Here is a 27,515-nt window from a genome sequence, read left to right as displayed (position 1 = left end):
GAGGTCCCTTGTCGTTGAGCTTAACATGGAATCGGGCAGCACTCATTGATAAGAGAGAAGTTCACCAATGTGGTATTACAATGGACTGAATAGTCTAAGTGAGCCTGATACGTCGGGCTGCCACCTAACCTAACCTACTCATCATGGACAGTGAGACAGACAAACAGAGCAAAATTGTGAGTATGTGGACGGTATATTTTTTTCTAATCCTCTTCAAATTCGCTTGCACACAAAACTGAGTCCTTTCCTATAATCTGATTTTTCATTTGATATATTTACAAATGAGAACATAACATAAGCATATACGTCATGACAACCCCACAAACATTATTTCCTATTGGTTGAATTAACTACAGTGAAACCTCTCAAACTTAGACCCTCTGAAAAATTTACAATTTTCTTGAGACGTTTCCTATTATATAGGAAATTAGTAAGGATAAAAAAATCAAAGAAACCTTCTGTGCAGAAAAGCGATGGGCTCTAAATGAAGCCTGAATCCAAGGATGTGACAATATGAGACCGTATTAAGGACAATCCTGCCGTATGCTTCGATAGTCAGGTAGACATCAATGGGGACGATACTGGACCTATGACCTATAGAGGTTTAGATTAAAAGCATAGATGGAATGGACGGAAAAACGACACATGAAGAACCATCAAATGATAATAGAGGAGACGGTGGGTGAAACGCCGTATGCCACAACAATCCATGATCGTTTGCTTCAGGTGGCCATAGTTGCCGAGTAAGACATTCTTACGTCAGTAAGATGGTCCAGGGAGAATGGGACCCCAGAGCAGACACCAGAGATAAATAACTACTGCACCGATGGCTCGAAGATGAGTGAGAGTACGGGACTGGACCGAAATCGTATTCCGATTACCGCCACAATCCTGTACGCAGAAGTGCATGCCATAACGACATGTGTTGAATGGCTCGAGAGTAGCACGAGGCCACAAAACGAGAACATTTGCATAGCCAGAGGACAATGAAGGCAATAGCAGATATCCCGAACCGTATTGGAATGCAATAGCATGATCAACGAGTATCAGCATCATGTGGGTGCCGGGACATGCCCGACTAAGAGGAAATGTAAAGTCAAATTAACTGGCGAGAAGAGTTAGGACACATAGAGAAGTGAACTTAGCGAACGCATCATGTGGGTGCCGGGACATGCCCGACTAAGAGGAAATGTTAAGCCAAATTAACTGGCGAGAAGGGTTAGGACACATAGAGAAGTGAACTTAGCGAACGCAAAGCCAATAGAGGCAACGCGGGCCGAGTGGGATGAATGGGCACTGGAGACACATAAAGCGATGTGAACTAATGCAACGGTCGGAAGGGCGACGGCAACACTATGGGTGCCCAGATAAGAAAAAGACTGCAGAGCTACTCAAGGAGAGTAGGACCACAGTCAGGAAGGCCAAGGTTGTAATGACTGGGCACCTGAAATTAACAGCACATCAATGTCGAATAAGACCAGCAGAGGATGGAGCATATAGGACGTTTTTTAAGGATGATGATACCTTTAAGCACTACCTTTGTCACTGCCCTACTTTTACTAGGCAAATAGTGACCGTGATAAAATAATATGCCGGGTTAAAATAAATGCCGAATGTTAAGGGGAAAATGTCTTATGGCGATTTCGATTGGGAAAAAAAGGTGCAACATTCTCGGAATTGATTGCCACATATGAAGGACACTGTCATAAATTTTGGTTCCTGTACCCCTCAAAATGTTGTGAATTAATAATAACTTTGGAATGACACTATCATTTGGGCGAAAACACAATGAGGGAAAAAGTAGTGTAACACCAAGGCAACATTTTTTTTGCGAAACGAAAACGACCTTAAACACAATATTGCAGCCTTGGACACACACACATTTCGACCGCAGACAATGGACATTCCTACTAGACTCAGCATCATAGCAATCAGCACGCTTCAACCAATAATGCCTTAAAACGTTGTTCCTTGCTTCATTTGCACCCTATACATTGGCACTAAGGCGGCGTCCGGCAGTTCAGGCCAGAAACCCAGTTGGTTACAACCCTCCACCTTAGCCCACAGGCCCGAAAGATTATTATACACAAAACACACTATCGGACAATGGGAGCTTGATCTTTTGCTCCCTCACTTCGCCCTCCCTGCCATGATCCTTGCTGTTCAAAGCATTATATCACCAAGACCCCGTATTCCACACAATCACCTTACATGCCTATTCTACGAATAATGGCCACCAAATACTCCAAATACTCAATTCTTTAGACTTTTGCGCCTGGGCCATTAGCCGACATAAAGTTTAAGTCTATAGACTATAAATTTTGTTCAGATGGAGTCAGATTTGGGACAAAAACCTTTATATATAGCACCCAACACATTTGACGGATTTGATATAGTATCGAAAATGTGGATTTACAAAGTGCTGCAGGGTATAATATAGACGGTCCCGCCCGACTTTAGACTTTCCTTACTTGTTTTTATACCCTGCGCCACACTGTGGAACTGGGTATTATAAGTTAGTGCATATGTTTGTAACACCCAGAAGGAGACGAGATAGACACATGGTGTCTTTGGCAATAATGCTCAGGGTGGGTCCCTGAGTCGATATAACCATGTCCGTCTGTCTGTGAACACATTTTTGTGATCAAAGTCTAGGTCGCAATTTAAGTCCAATCGCCTTCAAATTTGGCACATGGTCCTTATTTGGGTCAGAATAGAACCCTATTGATTTTGAAAGAAATTTATTCAGATTTAGATGTAGCTCCCATATATATCTTTCGCCCGATATGCACTAATATGAACCCAGTAGCCAGAGTCTTATACCGATTTGATTGAAATTTTATTCAAACATTACACTTAGTCGTATAGACAAGTGTGCAGAATTTGATTGACATCGGTTCAGATTTAGATATAGCTCCCATATATATCTTTCGCCCGATATGGACTTATATGGCCCCAGAAGCCAGATTTTTTGCCGAATTTGGTTTAAATTTTGCACTAGGAGTACAATTAGTAGTATAGTCAAGTGTGCAAAATTTGATTGAAATCGGTTCAGATTTAGATATAGCTCCCATATATATCTTTCACCCGATATGGACTAATATGGTCCTAAAAGCCAGAGTTTTGGCCCAATTTGGTTGAAATTTTGCACAGGGAGTATATTTAGCATTGTAGCTATGCGTGCCAAATTTGGTTGAAATCGATTCAGAGTTAGATATAGCTCCCATATATATCTTTCGCCCGATATGCACTTATATGGACCCAAAAGCCAGAGTTTTAAAGGTATACGTTAAAGGTATACGTACAAACAAAATTTTAAATAATTTATTAATAAATATAAGAAATATCTAAAAGCGCAATCTTTGAGCTAAATGCTCAAGCAAATAATAAAAAATTCAAAACGTGAAATTTATTGAGCCGTTTGCTTGCTGTAGCCTCTGGAAATCAAAAAATGCAGAAAATTTCCGCAATTTTTTTTTCAATGCATTATATGTTTTCGAAAAAAAATTTATATACGTTTGCATATTTTTTATATATTCTTGGAACAATAAGGTATAAAAAAATTTAGATTAAGAATTTTTGGATGTGTCATTAGTCGCTAAAAAATTAATTTCTTTATGAAAGTCTCACTTAACCCATATGTGTTATTGTGAAATATCAGTCTATGAGCTAAAAGTCAAAGCGATAATAAGATAGATTGAAATTTTTAAAAAGTGCCACATATAACTAAAAGTAAAATATTTAAGTGAGACCTTTCATAAAGAAATTAATTTTTTAGCGACTAATGACACATCCAAAAATTCTTAATCTAAATTTTTTTTTATACCTTATTGTTCCAAGAATATATAAAAAATATGCAAACGTATATAAATTCTTTTCATTTTTTTATTTCCAGAGGCTACAGCAAGCAAACGGCTCAATAAATTTCACGTTTTGAATTTTTTAAAATTTGCTTGAGCATTTAGCTCAAAGATTGCGCTTTTAGATATTTCTTATATTTACTAATAAATTATTTAAAATTTTGTTTGTACGTATACCTTTAAAATTTTCGAAAATTGCCAAAATCCTGACTTCAACCGCGTTGAGCAACTTTTTGGCAAAAGTTTTTCAAAATCTTTTTTCACAGTTTTTATTACAATCATTGAGAGATTCTAAAACTGTAAGTGCTCATTAAAAAATTTGTGTTTTGAAAAATCTCATACATTTCCTGGACAGGTCTATGCTTCACCCTAGTGCATTAGCCAACTTAAATTTTGAGTCTATAGATTTTGTAAAAGTGATATGGTAACGAAAATTTAGATCTACAAAGTGGTGCAGACTTTTCTTACTTGTTTTAATTGACTTTGGTGATTGATGCTATCATTTCTATGATTGAAGACATTTCAATTCAAAATTAATTGCATCGATTAATTTCGTGATTCAAGACAAAAATATTTTTTGTGTGTAAATTTATAAAATTTATAAATATTTTTTGAATTAATTATATATGAATATTTTGCTAATTTGTTTTTACATTGATGCAATATTTGAGCTTTTAACATATTAAACATATTGCACTTGTTTCCACAATGCTCCTATTGGACAAATAAGAAAAAAATATCTAATTGAGAACAAAATATTTTTTTATTCTTTTATGTACCGATATTTCAAAACATTCGTGTAAATTATTAACAGCTCATACAAACACAAAGTCCTTGCTTTAAGTCAATATAATATAGCTGCTCTATTAACATATCATCTTATCTCACATGCAACACCTACACATCTTCTTGAAAGATAAATAAACCATGCCACTAAATCCACACCATTTTTGGTGGTTTTATTGCTTATTTTCTTTGGCCAAAGCTTAAAGCATCAGTGTGGCATAAAAATGAGCACGAGGGAGAGCGCGAGAGTGAGGATAGACAGGATTTATTTATCACTGGTACACCTGGGATAATTAACGATGTTTCCACCCCTCCACAGCAACAACATTGATGTACATTAAATCCACAAATACAAGGTCTGATTGTCGTGTTGTACCACTACTCACTGCTATACATTTCCAGGCTCTGTAAATGTTAATGGCTATGTAAATGTAAATAGGCCTACAAAATTCATTTCGCCCCCTCTCCCCTCTCTCTTATTTTCTCTTTCGCTCAATTGCTATACCTGTGTGTCAGCATGAGTACTCGGGTGTGTGTGTGTGTTAAATAAATTTTGAAATTGCGATTGTTGCAATAAAAACAATTTTAATTATAACTTCAAAATATAATTACATCCAAGTTAAATTGTTCATTAAAATGTTTTTGTACTCTCCTACCGTCTGTTGCCAACTCTAGCTTTTGTCTTAGGCCCCCATCACCCACAACTGGAGATTCAAATGGCTTTCGTTTAAGTAAATGCGAAAAGAAGGCAGTGGGCCTGGGGGTCGGTTATTTGTGTGGTGGTGCTTTTATCACTGTCACAGCTGTGATAATTATTAAAAGAAGCCCCAGCAAACAAAAGAATTTCAATAAAGTATGTTCCAACAACTCATTTATTCACTGTTTAATTAAAGAGAGCATAAACTTTAGGTGCCCTGCCATCGGATTTCTACATAATAGTGATGTTCATATTTTTGCTTCTGCTACTGCTGTTGCTGCTGAATCTGATTCTGCTGTTTTTCCAGTTTATAATGATGGTCATGATGATGCTTCTGCTTGGCATAAATCTACTGTCAATGAGAAAAGGAACAACATTGTTTGTCGCCAAATTAAGATAAATCCTTTTGCAATTACTCCTAGTTGAACTTTAGATCCATGACATAACATAGATGAGCAACAACACGCAAAAAACTCCAACGTTTGTGGAAAAACACAGTGTTTATTTACTACGATTTTTTTGGTGAAGGGATAGCTCACAACTGAAGAAATTTTAATTATTTTAATTATAAACGGTCCATTTTATATAACATAGACTGAAATCTCTATAACCACTTCCTGTCGGAAAAGTCGGAAATTTCACAGACTTTTTCAGACGTTTAGTCACAATTCCGCAATCTCGGTTCAATATAGGGTGACGATTGGAACCACTCTGAAATGACTTCAGTATTATCTCTGCAGAAAAACTATTTGGTAGTTGGTCAAATCTTAGAAACTTCATGACATTTTAAATAAAGGTATTCCGATTGTTGCAATGAAATGCTTAATTCCCAATCTGATTTTAACCTTTTTGAAAAAAAAAAAAAATAAAAACAAGTATAAAAGGCCGTAAGTTCGGCCAGGCCGAATCTTATGTACCCTCCACCATGGATTTCGTAGAAACTTCTACGAAAGACTGTCATCCACAATCGAATTACTTGGGTTGTGGTATCTTAAATCGTTTTCTAAATTGTGAGTTAGTCCATACGTTGTATATATTAGACAAAAAAGGTATGTGTATTGGGGATCGATTTATCTGAGGGCTCTATATAACTATAGACCGATATGGACCTAGTTAGGCATGGTTGTTAACGGCCATATACTAGCACAATGTACCAAATTTCAACTGACTCGGATGAAATTTGATCCTCCAAGAGGCTCCAAAACCAAATCTCGGGATCGGTTTATATGGGGGCTATATATGATTATGGACTGATATGGACCACTTTTGGCATGGTTGTTAAATATCATATACAACCACCACGTACATAATTTCAACCAGATCGGATGAATTATGCTTCTCCAAAAGGCACCGGAGGTCACATCTGGGGATCGGTTTATATGGGTGCTATATATAATGATGGACTGATATGAACCAATTCCTGCATGGTTGTTGGATACCATGTACTAACATCACGTACCAAATTTCAACCGAATCGGATGAATTTTGCTCTTCGAAGGGACTCCGGAGGTCAAATCTGGGGATCGGTTTACATGGGGGCTATATATAATTATGGACCGATTTCGACCAATTTTTGCATGGCCATTAGAGACCGTATACTTACATCATGTACCAAATTTCAGCCGGATCGGATGAAATTTGCTCCTCTTAGAGGCTCCGCAAGCTAAATCGGGGGATCGGTTTATATGGGGGCTATATATAATTATGGACCGATATGGACCAATTCTTGCGTGTTTGTTAGAGACCACATTCTAACACCATGTTCCAAATTTCAACCGGATCGGATGAATTTTGCTCCTCCAAGAGGCTCCGGAGGACAAATCTGGGGATCGATTTATATGGGGGCTATATATAATTATGGACCGATATGGACCAATTCTTGCGTGGTTGTTAGAGACCATATACTAACACCACGTACCAAATTTCAACCGGATCGGATGAATTTTGCTCCTCTAAGAAGTTCCGGAGGTCAAATCTGGGGATCGGCTTATATGGGGGCTATAAATAATTATAGGCCGATGTGGACCAATTTTTGCATGGTTGTTAAAGACCATATACTAACACCATGTACCAAATTTCAGCCGGATCGGATGAAATTTGGTTCTCTTAGAGGCTCCGCAATCCAAATCGGGGGATCGGTTTATATGGGGGCTATATGTAATTATGGACCGATACGGACACATTTTTGCATGGTTGTTAGAGACCACATACTAACACCATGTACCAAATTTCAGCCGGATCGGATGAAATTTGCTTCTCTTAGACAATTGCAAGCCAAATTTGGGGGTCCGTTTATATGGGGGCTATACGTAAAAGTGGACCGATATGGCCCATTTGCAATACCGTCCGACCTATGTCAATAACAACTACTTTTGCCGAGTTTCAAGTCGATAACTTGTTTCGTTCGGAAGTTAGCGTGATTTCAACAGACGGACGGACGGACATGCTCAGATCGACTCAGAATTTCACCACGACCCAGAATATATATACTTCATGGGGTCTGAGAGCAATATTTCGATGTGTTACAAACGGAATGACAAAGTTAATATACCCCCATCCTATGGTGGAGGGTATAAAAGTACCTATTGAAAATATGAAAAAAGCGAGTTATAAAAAAATTAATTAAAATTGAGTTAAAATTTAAAATAAAGCACATTGTTGGGATGACATTTTTGGAAGTTGTGAAGTTAGAAGTACTTCCAACTTTTTTTTTTGCTGGGCTATTTAGTCCATTGTCTTATCAGAGTGGTGAATTTCTCTCTTATCACTGAGTGCTGCCCGATTCCATGTTGTGCTCAATGACAAGAAACCTCCTCTTTATAGCCGAGTCCAAACGGCGTTTCTCACTGCCAGTGAAACCACTTAGAGAAGCCTTAAAATACTCAGACTAATCACCAAAATTACCGAACCCAGTCCAGTTTTTTAGTGTCCGATCGAAAGTAGGATTGCACCCATGACCATTTATATATATGGCGGGCATGCTAACCATTACACCACGGTGACTTCCACTGGTGCATAGCAAGTTATTTTGTTTGAATTGGAAAACAAAGCCAACTCAGGTGAATGCGGTTGGTGGATCAGTACCAGAGAATGAAGCCGCCAAATCGCGTCGCCGATTTTAGCCGACGCCGACCACGTTTTGCCAGTCAACGCCGCCACTGAATATGTCGACTCATTTCGACTCAAATCGAATCTCATTACCATTCGTATAACTTCCCTATGGGAAATTAGTGCAAATTGCCACTAATGGACCCATTACAAGACTGGTACGCCAGTTTGTCAACATTTTTAATTGTCATATAATTTATTGATTATTGATATTAAAATCTTTTTTAATCCACACTTTTACTACAATACAACTATCAGAATTATTTATTATTCAACATATTCCTCTCTGATACGTATGGAAACAGGGTCCTAAAAGTTTGTCCCAGACTGTTTCATGAGCAGTTGTCTATGGGGTAGTCCTACTAAGTTGTTCCAGGACGTGTCCTTTGGGATGAGTCCAAGTCGTGTCGTAAAGTGTAAATTTTCCCAGCCAATAAGAAACACATGTCCATTCCATGTGAATGGTCCATACACACCAGGGACTAACCCTGTACCGGTCCTAGGGTTGATTCATTTCCCGTAGGGTTCAAATTGATTTTATAATGGATACTTGTCCGCCGCTGAATCGACAAATTTATATCGGCTTAGCCGTTAAAAAAATAAACGAATCACTAGTCAACGTTGCTCTTTCCTAGTGTTACAGTTGTGCCACTTTAGTGGCAAATTAGCCATTATTTCAATCGGTGATACTTCTGTGCCACTTTTTGTTTTGCTACTAATTGCAAACTTTTTACATTTTTGTGCTACCTTTTTCTCATACTGTGCCATTTTTTAACTACATCAAGGGCGCTGTCTTTAATAGAACTAAACACAGAATCGGGCGACAATCATTGGCAAGAGAAAAGTCTGTGTTGTCCCAAAACTCCTGGCCTTTACTTAACCATCCTACCTATCTCAGAATATTATGGAATTGATGAATTCAGGAGATTTATTCACTTTGGCATCTTTACATTCATCTCTAAGACACTGTGCTTTATGGATTGCATCCATTTCATTTGTTCCTCTTTTTGTCATCGTACGTTCTGCCACATTGAAGCCTTCAATGAAAATGTTAGCGAGTTGAAATGAGTTTTCTGTCTTACTGCCTGTCGCTCACTTTAATATGATATTAATATTAATTAACACTTTTGTTGAGAAACTAACTAACTAACACTTTATCTGTCCTCTTTATTACTCGGACCCTAATGTGGACACAGCGTTGGTGGTATTGGTGGTGCTAATGTAACATCCGATGTTGTTTATCTCCCTAAATCCTTGTTCAGTTCAGTTTGTGAGAGTATGTGTATGGCAGGGATTGGATTTAGCTGCTATACTAAACTATCAATTTATATAGAAAGCATTTACACTTTGAATTTCCCATCAAAATGGTAGATAAATTTCAACCGAGGAGAAAGTTTGCTGAAATACTGCAGGGAAACGCAACAAAAAAACAACTCACACAGATATGATAAAACTTTTGCTTCTAAAATAAAGCTTTTGTAGATGGTAGACGCTAGAGGGATCTCACTACCCCTTTCCACCCCTTTTGTAATCTGTCCATTGGTATATATGTGTCAATAGCCATTGGAAAACTTACTAACTAAAATAACACTTAACTACATTTTGCCAGTTACTGAGGCATCTACATTTTCTCATAAGGCCAAAGTCATTATCATCACCACTACCAGCAATAAAATCTCTATGCCCGATGTCACTGACACAGGCAATGAAAAAAAAAAAACAAAACTCCTCGCCCTCGCTCTCGTCATCATCATCAACATTGCCACTGATGTCCTTATTGAGCGGGAACTGTCATCGCGAGGAAAAAAGCCATCATTATCAGTTATTTAACGTTAATGGGAAAAGTTTGGAGCTCCAACATATGTGCGAATGCGAGGATTTTTTCGCCATCCTTAGTTGCCCCGGTTATAGTATAAGCATCGTAATCTGCTCCACTCAGTCATTTTTATCTATGGAAGGTTTATATTTGCAATGGATTGTAATAAAATTTAAACGTTTGACATTTTCGAGTAGACTGCATGTTTTAATAAGGAACACTTAAGGATTTACAAAAAGGTACCAATGGTACCAAAAATATATATCGTCCATAAAAAGTGTTCTGAGACAGCACATACGATGATTCTTAGAATCAGTTAAATATATACGTCCGTCTGTTCAGGTATTTGTAAGGCTGTCTAGTTTGTTCTCTAACGTATTAGCCACAGTGGTGCAATGGTTAGCATGCCCGCCTTGGATACACAAGGTCGTGGGTTCGATTCGTGCTTCGACCGAACACCAAAAAGTTTTTCAGCGGTGGATTATCCCACCTCAGTAATGCTGGTGACATTTCTGAGGGTTTCAAAGCATCTCTAAGTGGTTTCACTGTAATGTGGAACGCCGCTCAGACTCGGCTATAAAAAGGAGGTCCCTTGTCATTGAGCTTAACATGGAATCGGACAGCACTCAGAGATAAGAGAGAAATTCACCAATTTAGTATTACAATAGACTGAATAGTTTAAGTGAGCCTGATACATCGGGCTGGCACCTAACCTAACCTAACCTAACGTATTAGCCAATTTAGAAATGTCTACCATTCCCCATGATTGTGCGAGAAGTCCTACTACCTCAGTAAAAATTTTAAACATTGTTAATAATATTGAAGATTTCATCCCAATTTTGCAGAACAAAATGTCCTCAGTTCAAGAGAATTTTCTTCTATTTTAAAATACTGATTCCGAGTCGATTTTAATCTTAACTCTAAGAGCAAACATCATTCATTGAAGAGTTTTTCGAATTTTTTCATAAGAAACAAATTCTTATAAGAGAAATTCATATAAGAGATGTAAAGATTAGGTTATGGAGGATGACACCAATCTGTGGAAAAGGATTTGGTGTCCACTTCAACCGTATTGATCCACTACGAATCCCTACAGGCCGTTTCTCTTTCTCTATCCTAGTATATTTCGTTTACTTTTTGGATTTATTCTCGACCCACTGTTTGTTTCCACGAATTCTTGGCAAACGATCGAACGAATAGAAATCGCCAAATACAAATGAATCGGATGTTGGTTCTGTGATATTTAATCAATATGCTGGATCTCACATCCTTCGTTGAGTTATATTTTCCATCAGGAACAATCAATAAATACCATCTGCAATGACACATGGCCAGACGGACGGACAGTTGGATGACGTTAGAAGCCTTTGAACGAACCATGAACAAAAATGTATGGATAGGATAAGAAAAAGACAAATTAAGGGAGGAACAGTGTTCAATAAAATCTTAATGTGATATTAAGAAAATTTTACAGACTTGAGAGGATTTGCAAGACCTTCTTTCCTACTTGACATTAAACATTTTGAAGTCCCAATATTGCTCACAATAGTTGGTAGATCTGGAAATATAATATACGTTATAAAAGTTGTAATAATCCTAAAGCAAAATGGCATAGAATACGATTCGAATCACCCATCAATTTAATTTTTTTACCAACTCCTAACCATTTTTTTTCTCCTGCTTCCTTGACTTGTATTATTTTATTTATAAAACTTTAAATCGTCCTTCATCACAGAATTTCTGATATGCTTATTAACTTAACGATATCTTGTTATGTGATACACTCAATCACATCAAAACTCTCCAATGAACTTTGGTCATATGGTTTACCATGAAGATGACAAAAAAACCTGGTTTGGGTAGCTTCAAGTGGATGTTTTGAACAACCAAAAATTAAATTTATAAATGTCACAATTTCACAAAAAAAAACCACTTCATATTCTTTCCAGAAATCGATTATCAAGGCAGTCTGCAAAACAAAAACCGCAGGCCTGAATCAATAAACCCACAGACAAAATCATGTTTTTGCCCAAAATATGAGATATCCATTCATACTCGTACATCCCCCCGTGAATACCTGAATATTTCCAGGGGGGGTGGTATATCAAACTTTTCATTTTTGATTATTATCACAATTTGACATTGATGGCTGGTGAAAATGACGACATTGATGGCGGCAATATCGACATTTTCATCACTCATCTGCCGCAAGTCGCTCATCAATTTCCACTTTACCCTGAAAATCCGCAAAATATTAAAATTGATTGGGGTCCATCCATAAGTTGTAAAAGTTGTAGGATGGAGGGTGGGTTTGAAAACGAGGATGATGTAAGGCTATAATTTGCTAATATTTTTCCCCTTCCCTCTTACCAGTCATATTTGTTATGGCGTTGATGACTATCCTCCTTGGGCTAAGTAGGTTTATGTTCTTAACTTAAGTTTTTTTGAGCACATTTTAATTGAATGCCGTCTTAGAAATTAAAATCTACTCAACAAACATTATTCATCCAGAGACGAGAAGGAGAAAAGTTCTAAAACTAAACCAACTTTCAAAACTTTCCTCTAGCAACAAATTCTAATTATTTTCTCTTTCTTGTTCATTTCCTTACAGATCGAAGATGCCATGCTTATGTTCGATAAGCAAACAAATCGACACAGAGGTAAGTTGAAGACAATGAATGAAGAAATACCATAGAATGTTAGGAGATTGAAAAGAAAATAAAAGAATTTCTAGGATAGCTAGGAAATGTTAGTTGCAAATCTTGCAATCCCATTATGTTAAGGTACTTCAAACTTCATAGAGTATGACAGATTTTGAAAGAATTCAAAATCTGAGGCTAATTACTTATTCTCTCAGTACTTCAACAATTTTTTTTTGAAATACTAGACATCGAATGAAAAAGTTTGAGCCCAATTTCAGTAAATGTTTTGAGATGTTCTCTCTTACATTCAATACGATATGTCTAGTATAGAATCGTTGCTGTCAATAAGTTTGTATAATTTGGTCTATTGTGGAGACACTATAAAATTTAAATATATGGGTCCATTGTCTCAGTGATTATAACCTGCGCCACACTGTGGAACAGGATATTATAAGTTAGTACATATGTTTGCAACACCCAGAAGGGGACGAGATAGACACATGGTGGCAAAAATGCTCAGGGTGGACTCCTGAGTCGATATAGCCATGTCCGTCTGTCCGTGAACACATTTTTGTAATCAAAGTCTAGGTCGCAGTTTTAGTCCAATCAACTACAAATTTGGCACAAGTATGTGTTTTGACTCAGAATAGATCCCTATTGATTTTGGAAGAAATCGGTTCAGATTTAGTTATAGCTCCCATATATATATATATATATATATATATATATATATATATATATATATATATATATATATATATATATATATATATATATATATATATATATATATATATATATATATATATATATATATATATATATATATATATATATATATATATATTTCGCCCAATATGAGCCAAATTTTATTGAAATCGGTTCACATTTAGATATAGCTCCCATATATATCGTTCGCCCGATTTGCACTCATATGACCACAGTGGCCAATCTTTTTACTCCGATTTAATTGAAATTTTGTACAGAAAGTAGAATTAGCATTGTAACTATGCGTACCTAATTTGGTTGAAATCGGTTCAGATTTAGATATAGCTCCAATATATAGCTTTCGCCCGATTTACACTCATATTACCACAGAGGCCAATTTTTTGGTCCGATTTAGTTGAAATTTTGCACAGGGAGTAGAATTAGCATTGTAGCTATGCGTGCCAAATTTGGTTGAAATCGGTTCAGATTTAGATATATCTCCCATATATAGCTTTCGCCCGATTTACACTCATATGACCACAGAGGCCAATTTTTAACTCCGATTTAGTTGAAATTTTGCACAGGGAGTAGAATTAGCATTGTTGTAGAATTTGGTTGAAATCGGTTCAGATTTAGATATAGCTCCCATATATATGTTTTTCTGATTTCGACAAAAATGGTCAAAATACCAACATTTTCCTTGTAAAATCGCTACTGCTTAGTCGAAAAGTTGTAAAAATGACTCTAATTTTCCTAAACTTCTAATACATATATATCGAGCGATAAATCATAAATAAAACTTTGTTAAGTTTCCTTAAAATTTCATCAGATTTAAATGATTCCCATATTTTTTACTAACATTGTGTTCCACCCTAGTCCATTAGCCGACTTAAATTTTGAGTCTATAGATTTTGTAGAAGTCTATTAAATTCTATCCAGATCGAGTGATATTTAAATGTATGTATTTGAGACAAACCTTTATATGTAGCACCCAACATATTTGCCGGATGTGATATGGTATCGAAAATTTAGATCTACAAAGTGGTGCAGGGTATAATATAGTCGGCCCCGCCCGACTTTAGCTACAATGCTAATTCTACTCCCTGTGCAAAATTTCAATTAAATCAGAGTAAAAGATTGGCCACTGTGGTCATATTAGTGTAAATCGGGCGAACGATATATATAAATCTGAACCGATTTCTTCCAAAATAGGGTTCTATTCTGAGCCAAAACACATACTTGTGTCAAATTTGAAGTCGATTGGACTAAAACTGCGACCTAGACTTTGATTACAAGAATGTGTTCACGCGGACAGACGGAAATTGCTATACCGACTCAGGAGCCCACCCTGAGCAATTTTGCCAAAGACACCATGTGTCTATCTCGTCTCCTTTTGGGTATTGCACTAACTTATAATACCCAGTGTGGCGCAAGGTATAATGAACAGCGTCCAAGTTCATTTTTCAATACCATCATAGCATCCGTTCCCCGCAGCCGTATCTAACTGTTCCTATTGCCTTATTCAAAAAATCACATTTTAATTTATGACATCCTAGACAGTTTATTTTGGAAAATTGACTAGTACTCTTTTAACTGCTACTGTGTGACCAGCTTATAAAAATTCAAATATGTCAATTAAAAATTCTATCCTCAAAAGCATAGAAATTTGTTTCTTTTTGAAATGCATAGAAATTTGTTTCTTTTTGATAATCTTTGAAATAAAAAAAATAACAATATTTTCTTTTTGTCCATATTGGTTGTGTTTTCTTTGGTATTTACATTCTTTTGAAAGTCCTTTCAACAACCATCGCATACAATATTCATAAGACACATGCATATAACAAGTATCCTTGCGGTTTTCTCTTATCAAAGATAGAAAAAAAAGAATATTTGCATAGAACCCCTCACACACATACGCACTCACACCTATATAAGCTCATACTATGCCATTTTAGGAAATATATCATTCTTTATTTTGCCATTTTCTTACAAATATTTTCCCCACAATTAACACTAAATCTTGGTAAAATGACTTGAACATTTAACACAATATTCTCCAGTGAAGTGATATCCATTGGATATCATTGCAAAATGCTATCATAACTCATTTCCAATAGAATTTCAAAATATTCAAAGAAAATCCCCTTCCCTATAGATGGTCACCTTGTAGAAATTTCGGAACCCCATTATAGATGGATATTGTTGGAACTAGTTTACATAATCCATATCGAAATGTTGGAATAACGAGAGAGAAAAAAAACCCAAGAAACCTTAAACTGAGTATGCAAATCAATTTTTCAAATATACCATACATAGACTTGTATTCATTTTATATGGACATAATACATAACAAATGAAATATTTATGTATCTTAGGGTGGATTCAACACTCTGTGAGATGAGAAAAGTCCATCACATGTGGTCTTACAATGGAAAGAATAGTAGGACTGCTACTACAGGCTAGCTGATATGTATGATGACATATTTAGGATGTCATCATTTCGCCGCTCATCTGACAGCTGACCGATATATTCCAGTTCATTTTATTGTTTACAAGCTTATAAGAGCATTTTGATCTATTTCATTCAGATATAAAGTTATTCGTGATGGAATTGAAGCGTGATAGTGTGGTAATTTTATATTTTGTTGAAACCCCCAAGTGGCTATCGTTAGAGCTCTCCAGCATTTAAGTGTAAATAAATATTCTTTCTTTCTTTCTCAATGACTCTATTAATCGTGTTCCTTAATCTAAATCTGTCCATAAAGCTCGATTAATAATTGTAAAATTAGATATAATGCATTTGGACGTTAATTGCCTGTTTCGGTATCAGGCTAACATGAAATATAAATATTCTTGTTTTGTTGCTCTTTACCGTGGTACTGGCGCATTGCGCCGCTTCTAAAAGGTGGACGCAAAAAATCGGTAAGAAGACAAAAAAAAAAATCCGAAAAGTGAAGGCTAGATTTGATCGAAATTCACGTCGCAGTGACAGAAACCTCTTTCACAAGAACGCACCTACCCTCAAAAAAAAGTTTACTTGGATCCAAAGATGGTGAACTTCCCTTAAGGATTTTGCCATTAATTCCGAGCCAAAGATGCGGCTTCTTTAACATAAAATAAAGACATTGTTTAGCGACCTATCTGGCTTTAAATCTATGACCAATAAAATTAAAATTAAGATACAGATCTCATTGATCAATTTTTCATTTCCTTTTCGCGGAGTTATTAATAAAGGTACTCACGTATAAACAAATTCCAGTTTAAAAATCCAAATTATAACGGATACTTCAAGGTAAAAAAAATGTTTTCTTAATTCCAAAACAAAAAACTTTAAACCAAAGACGCTAAATCTTCACAATAAGTCTTAGCATATATTTGAAGAGTTTTTATCTTAAATCTAAAGTTTCAATATTTCAGTTAATTTAAGGACAATTTCTTTAAATCAAACATGTGTTTCTTTACTTTAAGGAAAATTAGCCTTAGTTCAGAGACATGGGACTTTAACACAAAGGACGCAAATTTACAAAATTTGTATCCTAAATTTAATGAAAAAAATTTTTGAAGCAAAGATAATAAGCTTTAATTTAATTAAATTGTCATTATTTTAAAGAAATTTGTCCTTAATATTTTGTAAATTTCGCATCCTAAAATTTAAGTTGCATAATCTTTAATATCATGTAAATATTTGTTTCAATGTATTGAAAATGAACTTATGCTCAATTCGAACATTTTCAAAAACTTACCTCACCGTAGCACAAAAAGAGTTAGACTGGAAAGAGCTTCACTTGCATGAAAGTGGTCAATTTACTGGTCACAGAAATCAGCTGAAACCTTACAGCTTCGATTGACCACCAGTACTCTAGTGTTAGCCACCGTAACAGCCGATGGTTGCTCCCCGCTGGTATTCATCGACGATGGGGTCAAAATAAATTCCGAACACTATGTCGTAGCTCTTGACAGACAAACATTTCGGCCGCAGACCATGGAAATTCCAGCAGGACTCAGTACCATCGCACTCAGCATGCGTCAGCCAAGAATTGCTTAAAAGGAAGTTTCTTGCTTCATTTCTACCGCTCAATGGCCACAAAAATCTTATGATCTCAGTACGTTGGACTTTGCACCATGGTAATTTTAGAGCGTAAGGTGGTTACTAAAAAGTAATACCAAAGTGTCGATCATATCAAAGACGGTGCTTTAGTGAATTCGATCATATTTGGGATGTGAAGTCCAATTGTAGGATATTTACATATTAAAATCTCCTCGAAATGTATCATTATAATCTCCCCAATATAATCTCGACGAAATTATGCCATGTTGAGAAGTTATTCAAAAACATATTTGAGAGAAATCTCTTTTTTCCGTCCCACCTTAATATGACTTTGGTACAGACCTTCTTAAGTAAAGAAAAAGAAATAAATAAAAGTTGCAAAGATATTTACAAATAGATGTACATACATATTTACTATAAACATTTCGACAATTTTTGTAAAAATTTGTCTGTTTTTTTTTCGTTTTTGTGGTGTTAAAAAGCTTCCCTAAAAAGACCGGAAATGGACCTTTACAGGCTTTTCTTTTCTATCTTTTTGTAGTCATACAGAAGCAGCAATATCATACCATACTCTCCCAGGGAAGAATATTATCAACTTTTGTTTGGTAACCACAAGAACCCCAAAAACTATATATAAATTTTTATTTCATCTTTATGGTAGTCTTTGTCTTTTTTTTTTGTTGTCTTCTGTTCTCTGTTCTCTATGGTCCAAGATTTCTTTGTGGTTTAGAATGCCAAGACTTGAGGGTATGGCACTGTTGAAATGGAGCAAGGGGATAAAGTGGTCGTATATCATGCACAATAATGTCGTATTTTACAAGAAAAACAAATGTCATGAAGTGACAGAAAATTCTTGAACTTCCTTTTTACCCGCTGTTGTCACTTTCCCTAGGTTTTCCTTCTCCTAACCTCCCTCATTCTGTTTTTGGGATGACAATATTTATAGTATTTGAGTTAGGTTCGAGGTCTTTTTTTAGAAATCGAAAAAAAAAACAAAGAGAAAATAAATCTTAAAGAATTTTCCCTTAACTTATTTATGGTTTATGCAGCATCCATTTATTCCTGAAAGGAATGTTCACCAAAAAACTGCCCAACGAAGCAAACTGACCATTTGTATTGATTGCTATCAAGGATACCCAAGTAAAAATTTGTTAACATATTTCGTTTTGATTTAGAATGAATGGTATTCGACTAAATCAGTTTTACTATATAAATGTCAAAGTAAATATTTTTGAGAAAAATTTGCGAAAAGAAATCAAACAAACTTCACAATGCAAAGTGAGTGGGATAAATGTGGGGATACTTCGAAAAACCTTCTCAGGCATCAGCCCAGCAAAAACTTCTATTACCAGGTATGAGTACAAGTATGCCTGCGCCAAATTGGTAACAACTTCCTCGTACATATATCAGTAGTAATACTTTTACACGGGCATGACATTGGAGGAAAGTACTTCCGTGCAAGCATACCGGCAGTCGAAAAATAAGTACTTCTTCGCTAGCATACCAGCTTTCCAAAAATAATATCTTTACCATAAAGATACCCAAAAAGTGCGAACTCACCCTTTTTGTTTTGTAATCCGACACACTATACCACGCTCCACGACATGGATCTATTCAATGATGTTATTTTGTAAAATAAATTATGTACTATACAACTTTATAAAACAAAGGTATATTTTATTGGCAATTTTTTCTGAAATGTAATTTGGCATTACTTATCGCTACTATTAACGGTGCCCACTGTAGAGCCGAACCCGGACCTCAAGATATGATTTTGATTACCGGTATTAATAGAAAGAATCACTTTTTGCCTACACAGGTAAGTTATTATTTTTAAATCCCAGGTAATACTGCAAGTAGTAACTTTTTGATTACCGGTATTACTGAAAGAATCACTAGTGCTTACCCAGTTTTTACTGGGAGGGGCATTTTATTTCCTTGTTTACAAATTATTTAAAAATTCGACAATAGTATCCTTTTTCAACAATAACGTATAATGTGGTATGTCTGGGGAAATCGCCTTCACCTTGTCCAGTTTTTTCGAAAATCGGTCGAAGATATTTCCTTTACACTGCTGTTTTTAAGGAATGTTAAAAAAATATATATCTTCTTTTCCTTAATTGTGATATAAATATAGTCAGGCCATATTTGGATTATATTTGGAAATAAAAACTAGTCGTCGGGAGAATATGAACACTTAAACAAAAACACATACCCTGTTCCAAAGATTATGTCTTCATACTAAGAAACTTCTACGAAAGACTGTCATCCACAATCGAAATACTTGGGTTGTGGTATCTTAAAACTTCTTAACATCGTTTTCTAAATTGTGAGTTAGTCCATATGTGGTATATATGTATTAGACAACAAGTATATACAGCAGTAAGTTCGGCCGGGCCGAATCTTAAATACCCACCACCATGAACCAAATATTAGGGTTTCCTTGAAATTTCAGGAGGGCTTGAGGACTTGAGGACACTTCCCGAAGATAAATTTAAAGATTTCACCTATGAGGACTATATCAGATTCTGGATTTATAAGAACCATTTTTGTTTGAGTTTTAGAGGAATCATTAACATCTCTTGTAAGTGTGCAAAAAATTATAAAATAACGTCTTGATTTGAAATCTTAAATCTGTAGAAGTAAAATCTGGAAATTTTACATTGAGTTTCAAGCAATTTTCATGATCAGTATTTACAATTTCAGGCAAATCAGATAAAAACTACGGTTTCCAGAAACCCAAGGAGTTAAATCGGGAGATCGTTCTGATGGGGGCTATACTAAAATATGGACCGATACTCACCGTTTCGGGACACCTCTTTATGACCTGAAAATACCTCTAGATTTCCAATTTCAGGCAAATAGGATAAAAACTTGGGATTCTAGAAGCCCAAGAAGTAAAATCGGGAAATCGGTCTATATGGGGGCTATACAAAAATATAGACCGATACTCACCATTTTCGGCACACCTCTTTACGGTCCCAAAATACCTCTAGATTTCCAATTTCAGACAAATTGGATAAAAACTACGGTTTCTATAAACCCAAGACCCCAAATCGGGAGGTCGTTTTATATGGGGACCAAACCAAAACATGGACCGATACCCACAATTTTTGGCACACGTATTTGTGGTCCTACAATACCTCTAGATTTCCAATTTCAGTCAATAATAATAAAAACTTGGGATTCTATAAGCCCAAGAAGTAAAATCGGGAGATCGGTCTATATGGAGGCTATACCAAAACATGGACCGATACTCACCATGTTTGGCACACCTCTTTATGGTCATAAAATACTTCTAGATTTCAAATTTCAGGCAAATTGGATAAAAACTACGATTTCTATAAGCCCAAGACCCCAAATCGGGAGGTCGGTTTATATGGGGACTATATCAAAACCTGGACCTATATAGCCTATCTTCGAACTTGACCTGCCTGCAGACAAAAGACGAGTTTGTGCAAAATTTCAGCACGATTGCTTCATTATTAAAGACTGTAGCGTGATTACAACAGACAGACAGACAGACAGACAGACGGACAGACGGACATCGTTATATCGTCTTAGAATTTCTCCCTGATCAAGAATATATATACTTTATATAGTCGGAAATCGATATTTCGATGTGTTACAAACGGAATGACAAACTTATTATACCCCCGTCACCATTCTATGGTGGTGGGTATAAAAAAGGTATATATATATATATAGGTACGAGTAAGTCTACAAATAATTACGAATCGATATGGACTTTTGCACGGTACGTAGAGAGCCAGAATTGAAATATCGGGGTCGCTTATATGCGGGCTATATACAATTATGAACTTTATATGGACCAATTTTTGTGTGATTGGGGATCGATTTATCTCAGGGGTATATATAACTATAGACCGATATGGACCTAGTTAGGCATGGTTTTTAACGGCCATATACTAGCACAATGTACCAAATTTCAACTGACTCGGATGAAATTTTCTCCTCCAAGAGGCTCGAAAACCAAATCTAGGGATCGGTTTATATGGGGGCTATATATGATTATGGACTGATATGGACCACTTTTGGCATGGTTGTCAAATATCATATACTACCACCACGTACCAAATTTCAACCAGATCGGATGAATTTTGCTATTCCAAAAGGCACCTGAGGTCAAATCTGGGGATCCGTTTATATGGGGGCTGTGTATAATTATGAACCAATTCCTGGATGGTTATTGGATACCATATATTAACACCACGTACCAAATTTCAACCGAATCGGATTAATTTTGCTCTTCCAAGAGGCTCCGGAGTTCAAATCTGGTGATCGGTTTATATGGTTGCTATATATAATTATGGACCGATGTGGACCAATTTTTGATCCGACTAACCGATCGGATGAAATTTGCTTCTCTTAGAGGCTCTGCAAACCAAATCGGGGCATCGGTTTATATGGGGGCTATATATAATTATGGACCGATGTGGACTAATTTTTGCATGGTCGTTAGAGATCATATGCTGACACAATGTACCAAATTTCAGCTGGACCGGATGAAATTTGCTTCTCTTAGTGGCTCCGCAAGCCGAATCTGGGACCCGATCTGGACCGATGTGGACTAATTTTTGCATGGTTGTTAAAGACCATGCTCGGATCGACTCAGAATTTCACCACGACCCGGAATATAGATATTTTATGGGGTCTTAGAGCAATATTTCGATGTGCTACAAACGGAATGACAAATGGTGGAGGGTATAAAAACGTCTGTTGGAATACAAGATGCAAAAAATTAATACATTTAAAGACGATTTCATTATCTTTGAATATTTTTTTGCAGAAGTATTAAAGCCACGTTGACCTTTGTCAAACAAACTATTCTTACATGTAATGATACCACGGTTGCCACACGTGCTAAAAATAATAGCAAAATTTGGAAAAAAATTACCTAGAACCTAGCAAATTAAAATAAATCGTTTTCAAAATTTTATTTCTATAGAAAATGTTGTCAAAATTTTATTTTAATAGAAATTTTTATCAAAATTTTATATCTATTGAAAATTTTGTCAAAATATTATTTGTATAAAAAAAATTGTCAAAATTTTATTTCTATAAAAAAAATTGCTAAAATTTTAATTCTGTAGAAAATTTTGTCAAAATTTTATTTCTATTGAAAATTTTGTCAAAATTTTATCAAAATTTTATTTCTATAGAAAATTTTGTCAAATTTTTATTGCTATAGAAAATTTTGTTAAAATTTTATTCCTATAGAACATTTTGTCAAAATTTTTTTTTCTATAGAAAATTTTGTCAAAATTTTATTTCTATAGAAATTTTTGTCAAAATTTTATTTCTATAGAAAATGTTATCAAAATTTTATTTCTATAGAAAATTTTGTTAAAATTTTATTTCTACAGAAAATTATGTAAAAATTGCATTTCTATAGAAAATTTTGTTAAAATTTTATTTCTATAGAAAATTTTGTCAACATTTTATTTCTATAGAAAATTTTATCAAAATTTTATTTCTATATTTTATTTTATCAAAATTTTATTTCTATGGAAAATTTTTTTCAAAATTTTATTTCTATAGAAAATTTTGTCAAAATTTTATTTCTATAGAAAATTTTGCTAAAATTTTATTTCTATAGACAGTTTTGTTAAAATTTTATTTCTATAGAAAATTATGTCAAAATTTTATTTCTATAGAAAATTTTATCAAAATTTTATTTCTATAGAAAAATTTGTCTATATTTTATTTCTATAGTAAATTTTGTTAAAATTTTATTTCTATAGAAAATTTTGTCAAAATGTTATTTCTATAGAAAATTTTGTAAAATTTTTATTTCTATAGAAAATTTTGTCAAAAATGTATTTCTATAGACAATTTTGTTAAAATTTTATTTCTATAGAAAATTTTATCAAAATTTTATTTCTATAGAAAATTTTGTCAAAATTTTATTTCTATAGAAAATTTTGTTAAAATTTTATTTCTATAGAAAATTTTGTTAAAATTTTATTTCTATAGAAAATTTTGTTAAAATTTTATTTCTATTTCTATAGAAAATTTTGTCAAAATTGTATTTCTATAGAAAATTTTATTTCTATAGAAAATTTTGTCAAAATTTTATTTCTATAGAAAATTTTGTCAAAATTGTATTTCTATAGAAAATTTTGTTAAAATTTTATTTCTATAGAAAATTTTGTTAAAATTTTATTTCTATAGAAAATTTTGTCAAAATTTTATTTCTATAGAAAATTTTGTCAAAATTGTATTTCTATAGAAAATTTTGTTAAAATTTTATTTCTATAGAAAATTTTTCAAAATTTTATTTCTGTAGAAAATTTTGTCACAATTTTATTTCTATAGAAAATTTTGTCAAAATTTTATTTCTATAGAAAATTTTATCAAAATTTTATTTCTATAGAAAATTTTATTTCTATAGGAAATTTTGTCAAAATTTTATTTCTATAGTAAATTTTGTCAACATTTTATTTCTATAGAAAATTTTGTCAAAATTTTATTTCTATAGAAAATTTTGTCAAAATTTTATTTCTATAGAATATTTTGTCAAAATTTTATTTCTATTGAAAATTTTGTCAAAATGTTATTTCTATAGAAAATTTTGTCAAAATTTTATTTCTATAGATAATTTTATCAAAATTTTATTTCTATAGAAAATTTTGCCAAAATGTTATTTCTATAGAAAATTTTGTCAAAATTTTATTTCTATAGATAATTTTATCAAAATTTTATTTCTATAGAAAATTTTGCCAAAATTTTATTTCTATAAAAAATTTATCAAAATTTTATTTCTATAGAAAATTTTGTGAAAATGTTATTTCTATAGCAAATTGTGTTAAAATTTTATTTCTATAGAAAATTTTATTTCTATAGAAAATTTTGTTAAAATTTTATTTCTATAGAAAATTTTGTCAAAATTTTATTTCTATAGAAAATTTTATCAAATTTTTATTTCTATAGAAAATTTTATCAAAATTTTATTTCTATAGAAAACTTTGTAAAAATTTTTTTTCTATATAAAATGTTATCAAAATTGTATTTCTATAGAAAATTTTGTTAAAATTTTATTTCTATAGAAAATTTTGTTAAAATTTTATTTCTGTAGAAAATTTTGTTAAAATTTTATTTCTATAGAAAATTTTATCAAATTTTTATTTCTATAGAAAATTTTATCAATATTTTATTTCTATAGAAAATTTTGTCAATATTTATTTCTATAGTAAATTTTGTTAAAATTTTATTTCTATAGAACATTTCGTAAAAATTTTATTTCTATAGAAAATTTTGTAAAAATTTTATTTCAATAGAAAATTTTGTCAAACTTTTATTTCTATAGAAAATTTTGTCAAACTTTTATTTTATAGAAAATTTTGTCAATATTTATTTCTATAGAAAATTTTGTTAAACTTTTAAGAACTTTGTAAGCATTTTATTTCTATATATAGAAAATTAAAATACCACTTAGATGGAGAGGAATATTCAGCAAAATCTACGAAAACATCAAGAATTCTACCAATCTACCAAACATTAAAAAATCTACCCTTTTTGGTAGAATTCTAACAATTATGGCAACCGTGAATGATACCCCTCTTGGACAAGGAAAAAAAATATATGAGAGAAATGCGTATTTTATGCTAAGCAAAATATATCAATACAACGAATTAAACGGCAGTAAAGCTGAAGACATAAGATTTCGTAATCGTCATGAAAGAGCAATTTTTCTTTGCCAAATGGTCTCATTTTTCCTTAAATTGTCCAAATCAATTGGACAGAGTAGAGACATGTTGTTATTTTAATCGATGTGGGTAACAACGTGTGAGTTTTTTAGAACTGTGGTCTTGGTTGTCTCCATCCAAGCACATTCGATTTTTTAGACAAAAACAAATCGATTAGTCCAAAAGCCGATTTTCGTAGTTCAATTTTAATTTAATGTATTTGTTAACATACCTTAAGTAGCCAAACTTTACAAATTCGATTGGAATTGAGCCATACAAAATTAACGTACAACTACTTTGATTTTTCTTTAATTTAAGGAGAATATGTTTTAATTAAATGGTCTTGTTTTTAAGGAAATACGTCTTTAATAATGTGTAACTAGTGCGTTCTCAAAAAAAAGGCTTCATAACCATTCCGCACAGTGTAGCCGTTTTGTAATATGGTAAGAAAAATATTTTCATTTGTATACAAAATTTTGTCCCCTTTGGACTTTAGTTCGTTGCTCACATATTTTTTTAATCTGTGAATTTTCCTCCGATTCTTTAGTCTACGTTTTGGCGCCATGGTGTGTTTACGCTTTTACTTGATGGTGTCACAAAGACGAGACGATTCAAAGCAAACAAGCCACCACAACACAGATCCACAACAACGGCAACAGCCACAATAGTAGCGGTAGCAATGCATCAGAAAATGAAACGGCAGTGGAAACAGTAGTTGGCAAAAAAAATCCCCAAACTAAAATAGGAAAACAATGCCAAAGACTTAATGCATACACACACACATACACACATTGATATAGAGTGTTATGTGCTAACTTGAGGCTAAGATTATCCTTTGGTTCACATACATACAGTTATATGCACATTTACTACGAAACGCACGTTTCCTGGCTTGGTTAAATCTTAGGGAGTTGTTTGTTCTTGTAGTCATCCTTGTTATTTACCCCATTGGCCATTTGCAGGTTTTCAGTTTATCGTTATGGGGCAACAAAATTTCCCACATAGCGTTTTTCGATTGTTTTACCAACACAGGAATTGAAAGGAATACACCCACACCCATACACACACACATATCTTAACACTTGTGTATAAGCCAATACCACAATATGAGTGTTAGTGAAATGGTTGGTCCACTGTGTCGACGTAACTGCCCTTAACAGTTGTTTGAAGATATGTGAGTTTCTACTTTTGGGTCGCAATTCCTTCCGTTTCCTGTTTTGCTTAGCATGACCATTAACGTGACCATTACTAAGCCATTGCCATTGTACTGTCGCTTTATTATGATCATAGTTCTATGGTATGGTTATTTTCAAAATCCGGTTTTATTAAAATTCTATTATTTTTTTTCCACCATTTATTAATGGAAATTTATGACTTTGGATTTTTAGGATATCGTAAAAACAAGGCTATTGTTTGTAAATATTTGAATATGATAATAGTTGTTTAAAAATAACAGAATTTTTGGATGCTTAAAAAAAAAAACAATAAATAACAAAAATTTTATATTTTTTATGAAAGCATTGGCGGTAGAATTTTTGCACTAAATCATCAATTGGACATGGAAAAGTGAAAAGTGAAAAACTATTGTGCTGCTAAATTATTAAAGAATTAAACTAAGAGCTCAACTATATTTGTGACCATCGCCATACCAAAATCAAACGATCTAAAGTATATAGCAGGTTCGATAAGTTTTACAAAACAGAACAATTATATTGGAAGAACTATCATTGTTTTTCAATATAATCGCCGATGTAGACGGACTTAGCGTCTTCCAAATTTATCCAAGATGCCTCCAAAGCAAGTCTCCGCGGCCGTGATCTCTTCGCACGGGTTGCATTCATCGAGTATAATTTTTATGTTTTGAGACAAAAATAGGTTGCATGAGCCCAAATTGCCAGTAGTTTATAGCCCAATTAGGGCATGGCGAAAAGTGGAATACAAGTCGAGGAGAACGTGATGAGGCATTGGGTCGAGCACCACGAACTGTATCATAATCGGAGATCTCTGGGTTTAAAAACACTCCGACTTCTTCAAATTGGTTACTTGTACCTGAACGTAGGTTAGATTCGGTTAGGTATAGTGGCAGCCCGTTATCTTAGCCTCACATAAATTATTCAGTCCATTTTGATATCACAAGTTGT

At 33.9% G+C, this 27,515-nt stretch overlaps 1 protein-coding gene across 4 annotated transcripts in view; it reads left to right on the top strand.

Annotated features, from left to right (window-relative positions):
- The window catches only part of LOC142234983 (RNA-binding protein Musashi homolog Rbp6), a 1,501,536-nt gene that overhangs the window by 1,359,292 nt on the left and 114,729 nt on the right, over positions 1–27,515 (top strand). For all 4 annotated transcript variants that reach the window (XM_075306193.1, XM_075306192.1, XM_075306194.1 and 1 more), the window contains exon 8: positions 12,879–12,927. In XM_075306193.1, the coding sequence (XP_075162308.1) occupies positions 12,879–12,927 (49 nt within the window). The remainder of the gene's footprint in view (positions 1–12,878; positions 12,928–27,515) is intronic.

The sequence above is a fragment of the Haematobia irritans genome, chromosome 4, assembly GCF_050003625.1.
Source record: "Haematobia irritans isolate KBUSLIRL chromosome 4, ASM5000362v1, whole genome shotgun sequence".
In the NCBI taxonomy this organism is placed as follows: Eukaryota; Metazoa; Arthropoda; class Insecta; order Diptera; family Muscidae; genus Haematobia; species Haematobia irritans.
The sequence above is the reverse complement of the archived record's forward strand: the minus strand, read 5'-3'. Positions and strand labels throughout refer to the sequence as shown.